General features: G+C 42.1%; 1 protein-coding gene across 1 annotated transcript; it reads right to left on the reverse strand.

Moving 5' to 3' along the window:
- Positions 1-578: 578 nt before the first annotated feature.
- On the reverse strand, positions 579-12,482 carry gcl (germ cell-less). Its single transcript, XM_065219630.1, has 4 exons — positions 12,313-12,482; positions 3,436-3,591; positions 2,981-3,353; positions 579-2,913 (listed from the first exon to the last, which is right to left on the reverse strand). The coding sequence occupies exons 2-4, from the start codon at positions 3,570-3,572 to the stop codon at positions 1,897-1,899; spliced, it is 1,527 nt and encodes a 508-aa protein (XP_065075702.1). The 5' UTR covers positions 3,573-3,591; positions 12,313-12,482; the 3' UTR covers positions 579-1,896.
- Between the last annotated feature and the right edge of the window lie 339 nt (positions 12,483-12,821).

Raw genomic sequence — 12,821 nt, forward strand, 5'->3', positions numbered from 1 at the left:
TCGGTGGGGCTTATTACGGATGTCATTTCACGGTGAAAATTTGTCACTTGTCGTCACGGAAGTGATTCCCATTTGATGTGTACGGCAATCACGGCTCTTATTCTCAATATCACTTCCTTATCACCATGTAGTGACATCCGTAATAAGGCCCGATATCTAGTTCGGGAATCGGTATAAATACCGATAAACGCTGGTCGTGAGCCTGTGCTCTAGTTTCACTCAGGGATGCCAACATTGACGACTTGAAAGTTCCTTTTACAACACATTCCTCTTGCTCACCGCAGTGCCATCACAGTAAAGACATTCTCAGGCATTTCCAGCATCTGTATTTTAAATCAATATCTAGCTTAATCGTGTTTTGTACACAACCCCACCATTTTTTTCATATGGTAACCCTATGTTGCTTGTCAGTGTAGATATCTTGAAAAGTACGATTTGGTTACCGTACCGCACTCAAGACAACAAGGCTTTCTCAAAATATAAACCAGTCGAAAGGCTTTCAATTTCAAACAACAATTCCGACTTGATGTTATTTGTAAATAAAATCTTATTATAATATGAACAAAAAAAAATAATTGGGAAGCAGTGTTATTTTCGATTATACGTTCTTTTACATTTTAATATAACCTAGTGCTACCTTGCGTCGGTAAATCTATTTGCTATTGCCTTACGATCGAACGAACGCAAAACTGCGGAAAAATATAATCAGTTCATACCTTTTTCGTTCCCATCAACTTCAAGCAATACAAGATGGAAGAATTCAGCGCACTTTTAAGTCCTATGAGTTAATAAATTAATTAAGTAAATATATCCTATCTCGCGCGCCTTATCGTTATTTTTGATTGTTAATAGTAAATGAACGTTTACAATCACTTAATTTGATCTTTTATTCAATAGTTCACCTACTGGGTATTTCAAAAGGATTAGTTAGATTTCTTTATTAATTCACAATGAACTGTTTATTTTAATGTACGGGTAGGTTAATTATGGCGGTGCTTTAGTCTTACCATTAGGAGATTTTGGGTAACGTCGTTGGATACGAGAAATTATTGTTTTGAAGGACTGTGAAAATTGAGTATAAGCTAAGCCCGAAGTACGGAAATTATTAACAACCTGAAAGTATGTGTATTTCACGAAGATGAATATTTTTTTCACATATAAATGGGAATTCCAATAATTTCAGGTATTCAAACTTTCTGTAATTATTTTAAGGAACATGGAACGAGCAAATATATTAAACTTTGACAGCGTATAATCCATCAACAAAATTGTAGAGTTTGAAATGATGATAACCAAGCGATGGCATTGCTTGCAAAAAAATACGATTCGTCCAGAAGAAATTTAGACAAAATACCTTACTCGTTAGTTGGAAAGTTCAAATATTAGCAAATTCTTACGTTATATTTCAGAAGATGATTTTCAATAAAAATGGCAATTTTAGTAACAAAATTCAAACCACGTATTGTACATACTCCATATAAAAAATAAACTTCATCTATAGCATTAAATTCTTCGCGGTCCTAGTTACGGAATAAGACACTGGATGTGAGCTAGCAAGCTGCGCGAAGATGATGGGACAGACATACCAACACATCGAATCGGCCAAAATATCGATGGATTCTGTGACCTTATCGCTGTTAGTTTTCTTTTCTTATCTGTGCGTAACGACAGTGTTAAATAATTGTGTCGCTGACACACAAATTTGCACGATAAGAAACGTACGAGAAATAATGGCCGCTTTGAAAACAGCTGACAACCACCCACAAATCCGCAACTCTGGTAGATAACGGGAGTCGAGAGTACATTGGCCTCTTCCAGTACATTTTAACATCCCGGTGTACCACCTCCAAAGCGTCGAGGTGGGCGGCGAACCCGCTTGACACGAATGGTGTGTAATCATGAATCCACTGCGGTATTGTTTCCACCAGCACCCAGGGATTCTTCCTCGTCTCGATGCGACTGCCGTGAACTGGACGGACCTGCTGTGGGAGATCCAATGGCGCCCGATGGGTTGGAATTCGTTCGCGGAGGTGACACCACTAGCATGTTGACGGAAATCAGTAGCGGGTAGGTGAGCTCCTTGTCAAACATAATCAGCATCGCTTCTTCGTTCTTATCCAACGATATCGTCTGGATCGGTGTCGTCTGCTGGTGCTTGATCTGCCGCAGGTCGTTGAGGGAAGTTAACGATACACGGATCAGGAATTGTCGTTTTACCTGCAGACTTAGCAGCCGTTCGTTCTCCGTTCGATGATGTCGCTTTACTCGCAGAGTTTTTGTATCCGATATCAGGATCAGGTCCAGTCCAAAATTAAATCCCGTCCATCGCCACTTCAGATATTCATTTTCCGGAAGGGTTCTTCCACATCGTATGCAAGTATCCAAGAACAATTTCTCGTCTACATCCTTCGGTCCCTTGTCCAGCGATTGGTCAATCAATAGCATGCTAGTCCACTGCTGGAACAGAGGCTCATACATCCATTCCACAGATACAATATTATCCTGCTTCAGTACCCTTATATCTACATGGTGATTAAGTAAATTGTGCAATCTCAACGCTCGGAAGCACTTTTCGAATTGCCTTCCCTTGGGCGTATTCAAGAATGCCACCGAACTCTGTCGGTTAGCAAAATACTGCAGCTGCTCGTCCGATGCACCGAGCTCCTCTCCCCCCAGGTGCAACTTCAAGTACATCCAATACCTCAGCAGCGTATAGAGCGATAGCTCGGTCTGCATCACATACAGATCTGGACTGGCCACCAGCAGTTCCATCAGCTCGACGCTAATCAACCGTAACCACTTGCCGGTTTTGTAGTACAAACTCAACAGGTTCACCAGCAACCAATTGAAGGTGGATTGTTTTACACTCTTCACACCATACTCGCAAGCGGCTTCGTAATATTTAACTGCCGTCTGAAACAAAGATGTAAATTGAGAAATATCTTTAGTAACCACATGTTAATTATTATGATACACCTACCTCCGCATTGGTCGTCTCAATCATCACCTCCGCGCATCGATCGATCAAACTGTCCAACTGAAAGAGTGTGGCCGTGGCCAAAATCGACACAATCTCCCTGGGTTCCAGCACGACCTCATCCATGTATAGCGACCCGAACACTGAGAACAGAGATTCAATGGATATTTTCGGGTCCACAATCTCAATGTGAACGTAATCCTCGTCCGCTTCCCGCCACGATCCGTTGAACATACTCGCAAAGTAGGGACTCTGGCTTAGGTAGACCTTGTGCAGGTGCCACACCTTCCCGAGGGCATGCACCGTAATGTCCGAGTTGCGTTCCTCCTTGAACAACGCCTGGTAGATGTACTTGGCCGTCGAAATAAGCTTCTTCCTACAACAAGATGCAAAGTGCATAAGTACCTATGTATCCCATTTCATCCCACCAGCAAAGTCAACAAAGCGTGAAAATGTACCGTTTGGGGGTAGCGAGTGATCTGTCGAGCAAATCGTTGATCTCCTCATTGGTGTCCGAGTTATCATCTTCGCGTTTACGTTTCTTGCCACGCATCGCTTGGATCGGACTTTTGACCTTGTCCATCACGTTGCCCATTCTACGGCGGGTTGATTTACTGAAAGAGATGGATACAATATGATTAAACATTATTTATCGAACTTTTTGTAGGTGAAAAAAAAGTTTAAAGCATCAAGTTATTGTTCGTACTGGTTTTAATAGTCTATGCCAAAACATCCGTAAACTTCCGACTCACCAAAACAGAGAACAAATTTGTTTTTCTCGATAGTATACTACCGGTAATCGCAAGTCAGTCCCATCTGCATTTTTATCAATTTTGAGTTAGCATCATTATTCAGTTTATCTTTCTATGTTTTTTTAGTTGTGCTATTGAAAAAAGTGTTCAGGAAAAATGAAAACCAATACCAAGTCAAATTGTCCCACAGCGAAAAGTAACCGCAAGTCAGTCCCATTAAAAAAAATATGTTAGAAATGTTAGATAACAGATCGCATCATGAGATTTGTCTCAAGACAGATTTTGTTCACTTCCCCTAGGATATCTGGAATATGTCCGGATGTGGCCAATATAGTTTTCACGATTTTCAGTTTGAGTTTGGATATGGCTAATCTCATGGGATTTGATGTATGGCTTGAAGGATTTTGATTTAAAAATGATTCACCACTTCCCCGGTTATTTTTCTCATTGACGTTAAATGTAATCGTCAGTCCCACTTAGATTTTGGTTATAAAATAAAAAATTCATATTTTATTCAACATCTTTTAGTAAACAAAGAATCGATCTATACCATTGCACGTTCATTTTCAAAATTATCCCTTAAAAATAAGTGTAACATGAGAAAACTTGTAAAATTTGTGAACGCCATTTCTCTTTCCCAGGAACTAATGAAGCAGGGAAGACATTCAGCTCAACTACCATAAACCGGACTAGTTCATGTTGATCTTCGTCAAGCTTCGTCTACAATTTGGACTTCTACATCAACACATGTCAGGTAGCATTCAGGTTCAATTGGCTAAACTTGGTGAGTTCGTTCCATTTTGTAAATTTTTATCTTTTTAAACCAGTAACGTTGGGAGATCACCTTTTTTGTGGTGCGTTACTGATATAAGATTCACTACCGAACCCTAGTCGTTAGAACTAAAGAGCCTAAATTTATAAAGAGGCGATATTTCAAAATTGGAACAATCGATTGTCTGTCAAAGTCATAGAAAAAGTCATTCCAATCGAGCAGAAGACCTGTCAAATGGATAAGATTTTTTTTTTTTATTATAGTCACTTTAACGCTCTTGGGTCATTCGTGACTTGTCCGGGGGTGAGATTTGAACTCGTGACTTTGGCGTGAGAGGTATGGATGCTAACCACTACGCCGGGGTCGCCCCCTCGATGGATAAGATGTCGTTTCTTTATAAATTCAGGCTCTTTAGTTAGAACTTAGTTAGTTTAGTCAAACTGGAGAATCAGGATTTTCTAGTTCTTGACCCGGGTAGTGACCACCTATGCATTTCTATATTGTATATTTCAATTCAAAAATATTGTTTATGTTCATAGAGTTTACATAATCTTTTTCCCTTTGTCCTTCTCTTTTTCCTTTCCCTCTTCTCTTTTCAGAAAGCGAGTAATGGCGCTATAGCCATACACTAAAAAAAAATTTATCACATATCTAATGGATGAAATCCATGTGAATTTTACATAGATTTCCTGTGATCACATAGCAGCAAATCCCACCACAAAATCACATGAATATTATTGAGGTCGATGAAATTCTTTTGCAAAATCACATAAATTTAATGGGATCGCATAAATGTTATGTGAATTTCAGATGAATTCCATTAATTTTGATTATGGATGAAAATCATGTGCATTTCTAACGGAAGGTACATGCAAACTTTTTTCGGTGTAAGGCAATGTATAGACCGGCAATCGGGCCAAACAGCCTGCATGCCGTATCGAACGACAACGGCCAACGATGCGTGAACTTTGCAGCCTCCCGGGGTATGGTAGTTCGAAGTACCTTTTTCCCCCGCAAGGATATCCACAAAGCCACCTGGAGATCACCTGACCAACACACAGAAAACCAAATCGATTACGTTCTAATCGACGGGAAATTCTTCTCCGACATTATCAACGTCCGCACGTACCGCAGTGCGAACATAGATTCGGACCACTACCTAGTTGCAGTAGGCATGCGCTCAAAACTCTCGATGGTGCATAACACACGTCGAAGTCGAACGCCGCGACCCAACATTGAGCAACTACGGGACGCCGGAGTTGCCCAGGACTACGCGCAGCAGCTGGAAGTTGCACTACCCATGGAGGAGCAGCTTGGCGCAGCTACTCTTGAAGATGGCTGGAGGGACATCCGTTCAGCCATAGGTAGTACTGCTGCAGCGGCACTAGGTACTGCAATCCCGGACCGAAGAAATGACTGGTTTGACGGCGAATGCAAATTGTTAGTAGAGGAGAAGAATGCAGCACGGGCGAGAATGCTGCAACACCGCACGCGATTGAATGTGGAGCGATACAGACAAGCGCGGAACAGACAAAACTCGGTTTTCCGAAGGAAGAAGCGTCAACAGGAAGACCGAGATCGCGAGGCGATGGAAAATCTTTACCGCGTAAACGACACACGGAATAAAGCTAAATAGTTCGCGCAAAGGCTACGTGCCGCAAGCCGATATGTGCAAGGACTTGGAAGAACGAGTGTGAGGTGATTGAGAGGTGGAAGCAGTACTATGACGAGCACCTCAACGGTGAAGCAGCAGAAAACGAAGGTGGCACGGCAACAGACCTTGGAGCACGCGCAGAAGACGACAGGCTACCGGCCCCTGATCTTCAAGAAGTTGAGGAGGAGATCGGTCGGCTGAAGAACAACAAAGCAACTGGTGTAGATCATTCCAAGTGAGCTATTAAAATACGGTGGTGAAGCACTGGCTAGAGCGCTGCACTGGGTAATTGCCAAGATTTGGGAGGAGGAGATATTACCGGAGGAGTGGATGGAAGGTGTTGTATGCCTAATCTACAAAAAGGGCGACAAGTTGGATTGCTGCAACTACCGCGCGATCACACTGCTGAGCGCCGCCTACAAGGTACTCTCCCAAATTCTATGCCGCCGTCTGTCACCATATGCAAGAGAGTTCGTTGGGCAATACCAGGCGGGATTCATGGGTGTCCGCGCTACCACGGACCAAATTTTCGCGATTCGGCAGGTTCTGCAGAAATGCCGCGAATACAACGTGCCCACACATCATTTGTTCATCGATTTCAAATCCGCATACGACACAATCGATCGAGATCAGCTATGGCAGATTATGCACGAGTACGGACTTCCGGATAAACTGACGCGATTGGTCAAGGTGACGATGGATCGAGTGATGTGCGTTGTTCGAGTATCGGGGACAGTCTTGAGTCCCTTTGAATCTCGAAGGGGGTTACGGCAAGGTGATGGACTTTCGTGTCTGCTGTTCAACATCGCGTTAGAAGGTGTGATCAGAAGAGCTGGGATAGACACGAGTGGCACGATATTCAGGAAGCTCCTTGGCTTCGCCGATGACATTGACATTATGGCAAGGAACTTTGAGATGATGGCGGAAACGTACATCAGACTGAAGGTTGAAGCTAGACGGATTGGACTTGCCATCAACGCATCAAAGACAAAATACATGAAAGGAAGAGGTTCTAGGCAAGACAATGTTAGCCTAACACCCCGAGTTCAGATTGCCTGTGACGAAATCGAGGTGGTCGATGAGTTCGTGTATTTGGGCTCACTGGCGACCGCCGAAAATGATACCAGCAGAGAAATTCAAAGACGCATAATGACAGGGAATCGTGCCTACTTTGGACTCCGGAGGACGTTCCGGTCGAATAAAATTCGCCGGCCCGCGAAGTTGACTGTCTACAAGACGCTGATTAGACCGGTTGTCCTTTACGGCCACGAGACCTGGACTATGCTCGTGGAGGACCAACGCGCCCTTGGTGTTTTCGAACGGAAGGTGTTGCGTACCATCTACGGTGGAGTGCAGATGGATGACGGAACGTGGAGGAGGCGAATGAACCACGAATTGCACCAGCTGCTGGGAGAACCATCCATCGTCCACATTGCAAAAATTGGGCGACTACGGTGGGCTGGGCACGTCGTAAGAATGCCGCACGACGACCCAGTGAAAATGGTTCTAGAAAGCGACCCAACAGGAACAAGAAGAAGAGGCGCGCAGCGGGCAAGGTGGATCGACCAAGTAGAAGGTGACCTGCGGACCCTTCGCAGACTACGAGGCTGGCGAACTGTGGCCATGGATCGAGTAGAGTGGAGACGACTTCTTCGGACAGCAGAGGACAACAAGGCGTTAGCCTGATTGGTAAGGTAAGTAAGCCATAAGTCATAAAAGTCAAGGACAAGAGTTAGTGCTCATGTCCCAACCGTCAGAAGAAAATAGAGCATCACTTAACTTTTCTAGCTTTGATGCTTCCAACGATCAACCAATCATATAATTACCAAAATCATAGTTTTATGCCAATTGTAATTGAAAGAATTCCTATAAATTATTTTATTAAATGAATTTCTTCTCAAATAAATTCTTCCATTCATTGGATTCTGAAGCATCGTGTTTAAGTCTTCGATTTAAACAGGCCCGATGTATTCTGAATCATCTTGCCCCTTAAATGCTGCACAGTAGGCCTGGCCCTTTTGATATGTTTAACGCATCTTCGATGTGAAACATATATCAATTAGACAAGAAAAATGATCGATAACAACGCTCTTGATTGGCTTCTGACCGACTTGAAAATACTAGTTAAAAAATCGTTTGAAAAGCCTCCTGTCGAGCTAGTCGAAAAAAGAATGCCTACACGTCAAACTCCGTCAAGCATTTAAACAGCGAAGGAACAAAAGAGACGACAAATTATCTGAGCCTTACCTGTTTACATATCATTACGCATTACCTCGCCTCTTCGGTCACTCTGTAGCTCTTCACTCCTATGGTAAAATCCCATAAGCAAACATTACTTTGTGCGTGAAACTTGGTGAACATTTCCTTACCCATTCACTCCTATGAAAATCCCATATGATTCTGTCAATCTTTGCGTGAAGAAACGGCGGCTTGCTGGAGGAATGAAGAGATAAGACAAAATCCGCTAGATTTCATGCACATATTGTCAGATGCTTATGGGATTTTACCTAAGAGTAAAGAGTTGCAGAGTCGCCGTCAACGTCAATGCTTACTTTCGTAAGGGCCAATGCTGCAAAAATAAACAATAACTTTTTGTGTGAAATTCTCGAAAATGAAAAACCAACACCATGATTGTGTAAAGAAAGAGTCCTCCTATCCGATAGCATTGGGGGCTTACATGGAATGACTTTGACCTACGAGACATTTACGAAAGAAGCCATTATTTATGTTTTCGACATTGGTCCTTATGAACGCTCAGCGTCGATATCACGAAAATTTTATTTTGACCGATCGATGTCCAACTATGCCAGTTATACCACTGAGGCAAAACAAAAAAGGGGTCAGATTTGAGTCAGATTTTTGCATGAAGTTCCACATATGTTTTGTGGTATAAGGCTTGTACTCGAAAAAAAATGCACCATTTTTATCCGTGTGTAACTTTTTTATCCGTGGGTAAAGATTGATGAAAATCTGGTTATAACTAGTTTGGAGTGTTTTGTTTATATGTGCAAAATTTCATAACAATCGGTTCAGTGGTTATTGAGATGTCATCGAAACAAGAACAAAATCGCCGGAAAATTTTGCGCGCCGTCATGGAAAATCCGACTGCGACCATGAGATGGATCGGAAGACAACTGGGAATCACCCATACAACTGTGTTTCGGGTGGTAAAATCATTTAAGGAGTCCCAGAGGACCGAGAGCGGGCTGGAAGTGGAAGAAAATCAAAGACAGCTGACCCTGTGAAGGCCCGGAAGGTGTTGGATTATTTCAAGCGTAATCCGAACCTTTCGATTCGCGACGCGGCTCTGAAGGCAAAGTGTTCCGCCTGGTTCGTTCAGCAAACCATGAAACGAGCTGGGTTTCGTGTATTCAAGGTCCGGAAGGCACCGAACCGGCGTGATCAACAAAACACGGCGGCCAAATCCCGCGCAAGGAAGCTGTATCGAGAGTGGTTAACGAAACCGATGTGTGTGGTTATGGATGACGAAACCTACATCAAGGCAGACGCAAAGCAGATGCCGGGGCTGGAGTTCTACGTTGCCAAATCACGGTTTGATGTTCAGGAAGACATAAGGAAGAAGAAAGTGGACAAATTCGCCAAAAAATACTTGCCACTGTGGTAAACTGAGTAAACCGTACATCACAATGGGTACCATCAACAGCGAAATTTACCCTTCCTGCGGTCCCACGGAGGCGAGACATTATTTTGGCCGGACCTGGCATCATGCCATTACGCGCGATCGACATTGGATTGGTACAGAGACAATAACGTTGTTTTTGTACCAAAAACCGCCAACCCCCCAAATTCACCAGAGATTCGTCCGGTGGAAAGATTTTGGGCCATAATGAAAACCAAGGTTCGAAAATCGCCAAGGTGTTTAAGAACGAGCGGGAGTTGAAGAAAGAATGGATGAAAATGATCAAAAAGGTCGGCTCCACCATTGCACAAAATGTAATGAGGGGTCTTAAGGGAAAGGTGCGGGATTTCAGCGATGGAAAAGAAATTGAATAAAGTAATTATGCCGAAACACAATACATATGTATTAGTTCATTACCTGAAAGTTTCAAGAAAATCCGACTTAAAATAAATTTTTGACGAACACTTTTGTCTGGTGCATTTTTTTCGAGTACAGGCCTTAAACGAAATTTTATTTTCAGTGTACAGATATTGAATTAGTCTTGGGTGATCTAGTAGAAAAATAATCTGATCTCAAGAATGGTTTCAGAACCTATAGCATATTGTATACGTAGCAATAGATCGGGTACAATCCACATATTTAGACACTTTGAATTTGTTTGGACATATTTCGAAACTACAGACATTATTGCAGTCTTGGTTGATATAGTAGAACAAATTAACTGAACTCCAGGATGATTTGGAGAACCTCGAATATCCGGTAAACATGGCTATTAGTCGCATATATTCGATTCGTTTAGGATTTTACAACGAAAAATGCTAGGTTCATATTGGAAATAAAAAAAACATGAGAATGTCTCACATTGGACTGACCCCAGGGAGCTTCCGTATAAATCCGATGTGACTTATGGAATTGAGATCATTTCTCGATTATTTGCAGGGTTTGGTTTGAGTCGGTAAAAAATTGAGAACCAAATGAACAACAAAATTGATGACAGCAAAATAATCTGGGACGGAAAGGTTACAATGAATTCCACAATTTTTGTGACATCATTTAATGTTTCCGCGATTTTCGCGACTGAAAGTTCAAATTCGCTAAATCCGCGCCTGTTGTAACAGCCCTGTAAATTTCTCGACTTCCCTGGGCATAGAAGTATGATTGTACTTGCCACACAATTATACGAATGCAAAAATGGTACAGGCATCGAAAGCTCTCAATTATATAACTGAGGAAGTGCATCTAGAACACTAAGTTGAGAGCTCACAATAAGCTAATATGCGAAGCAAAAGAAGGCCCAGGAAGTAGATCTTTCACATTCGCTCTGTACCCCTGGAGGTGCCCAGAATACTTAAGCTTAGCAAGGCTACGACGAAGTGAACAGAACAATCAATTTTTTATAGTAGTTCCTATAGAAATTTCAAAAGGCCAGTGCAGTTTGAGATCACAACCAAATTTTGGGAGAATGATCAGGACCTGATTGAAAATCGATTGAGCAATGTGGAGCAATATTGATATTGTAAACTACTCTACTAAACATACTATGATTGATTACCGAATTCAATAACTTTGTATACCAGACACGAGTTGTCGTTGTTCTTCATTACAATTAACATACAATTTTATGCGATGGTAATTTGGGTCAAATATACATTCCAATTCGCTATAAAGAATAAGCAAAATAGGTCACCTTATTTCTCATACTGCCCTACTTATGGAGAGTGCGAAAGGAAATATTAATTCAAGCACACGATACCATCAAAGGGACTGTCCGAAAAACATTTGGAAATCATCATCAACCCTCTTTTAAACCTGTATACAGCATCACATCCGCGATCCACTCCTAAAACATAGTAACTAACCAACGAACGAACGACGGAAAAACATATGTTTCCCAAATCACAACATTGCACTGACATCACACCCAAACATACAAAGTTCTGTTCCAAATTAGTCGTCAGCATTATAAATAAACACAATATTCTTGCGAGACGAGAGCGCGAACTCAGTTCCACACAGTGAAAGGGGACATTCAACTTTTCTCCAATTCATAGTCACACATTTTGCCAAACTAAACCCTCTTTTTCGATTACGAAAGTGTTCGAACGTCTCAGCAGATGATGTCAACTTTCAGGCCTTCCATGCTGAGCTATATGGCTTTATTTTGAGCACGATCAACCGGCTTGCGGGTGTTGCCAATGTCAATATTTACATACACTTCATACCGTCGAAACCGCTCAGTAGTATAATAAATATGAACACAACGATTCGATTCGATTCGTTCATCTACCAATGATGTCACTACAAATACTGAAAACCGAGAAAACCTTCATTCTGCACAATTATTATGTGTCTCCTTCAACTGGTTTTGGCTATTATGTTCTACCACTCATTGGTATTCCGGTAAGGTTAGCGATTACTTTTGAATGTTGGTGAATTAATGGTTCACGGATTGGAAGAACAAATCACTGGATGCAAGTAAACAAACTGCACGGGCGACGAAATACCACTCACTCATACCTCACTATTATAGTCCGCACACTTTATCACAACCGTGGAATGGCGATGGATTTAAATGCACTTAAACGTGCGCAACTGTTAGCAGTCACTGTTTCCACGTGATCGATTATTTGGCGACCGATTTGGCTATGTATTAACCAGCTCGCGTCCCAACACAGATTGATCTAGCGTCGTGCTACGCTCATCGCCAGTGCCTCCGCTCATTTCGTCCGGCAAAGCAAAGCGAGTGAACTTGACAAGGCAAGTATACCAAGTAAGTATAGTACACGCTTCTTTCTCTACTGTTTACGTTGGGTTTCTATGTACTTAATAGCTGCAAGCATGTGTGAACAGTGAACAGAGAGCACTTCTGTTTGATTGTGTGACCAACGTGATGACATACTCAACTCAACTAAAAAAATGTTGATGTACGTCGTCGTACACACATTATCGCCGATTTGCTAGCGTGTATGATTTGTACATACTTGCATTTAGCATTGTTTTGGAATTACATTGTTGCTAGATCGTGC

Source organism: Ochlerotatus camptorhynchus, unplaced genomic scaffold (assembly GCF_037179485.1).
Source record: "Ochlerotatus camptorhynchus isolate MF236.1 unplaced genomic scaffold, CSIRO-AGI_Acam_v1.1 ptg000107l, whole genome shotgun sequence".
Taxonomy (NCBI): Eukaryota; Metazoa; Arthropoda; class Insecta; order Diptera; family Culicidae; genus Ochlerotatus; species Ochlerotatus camptorhynchus.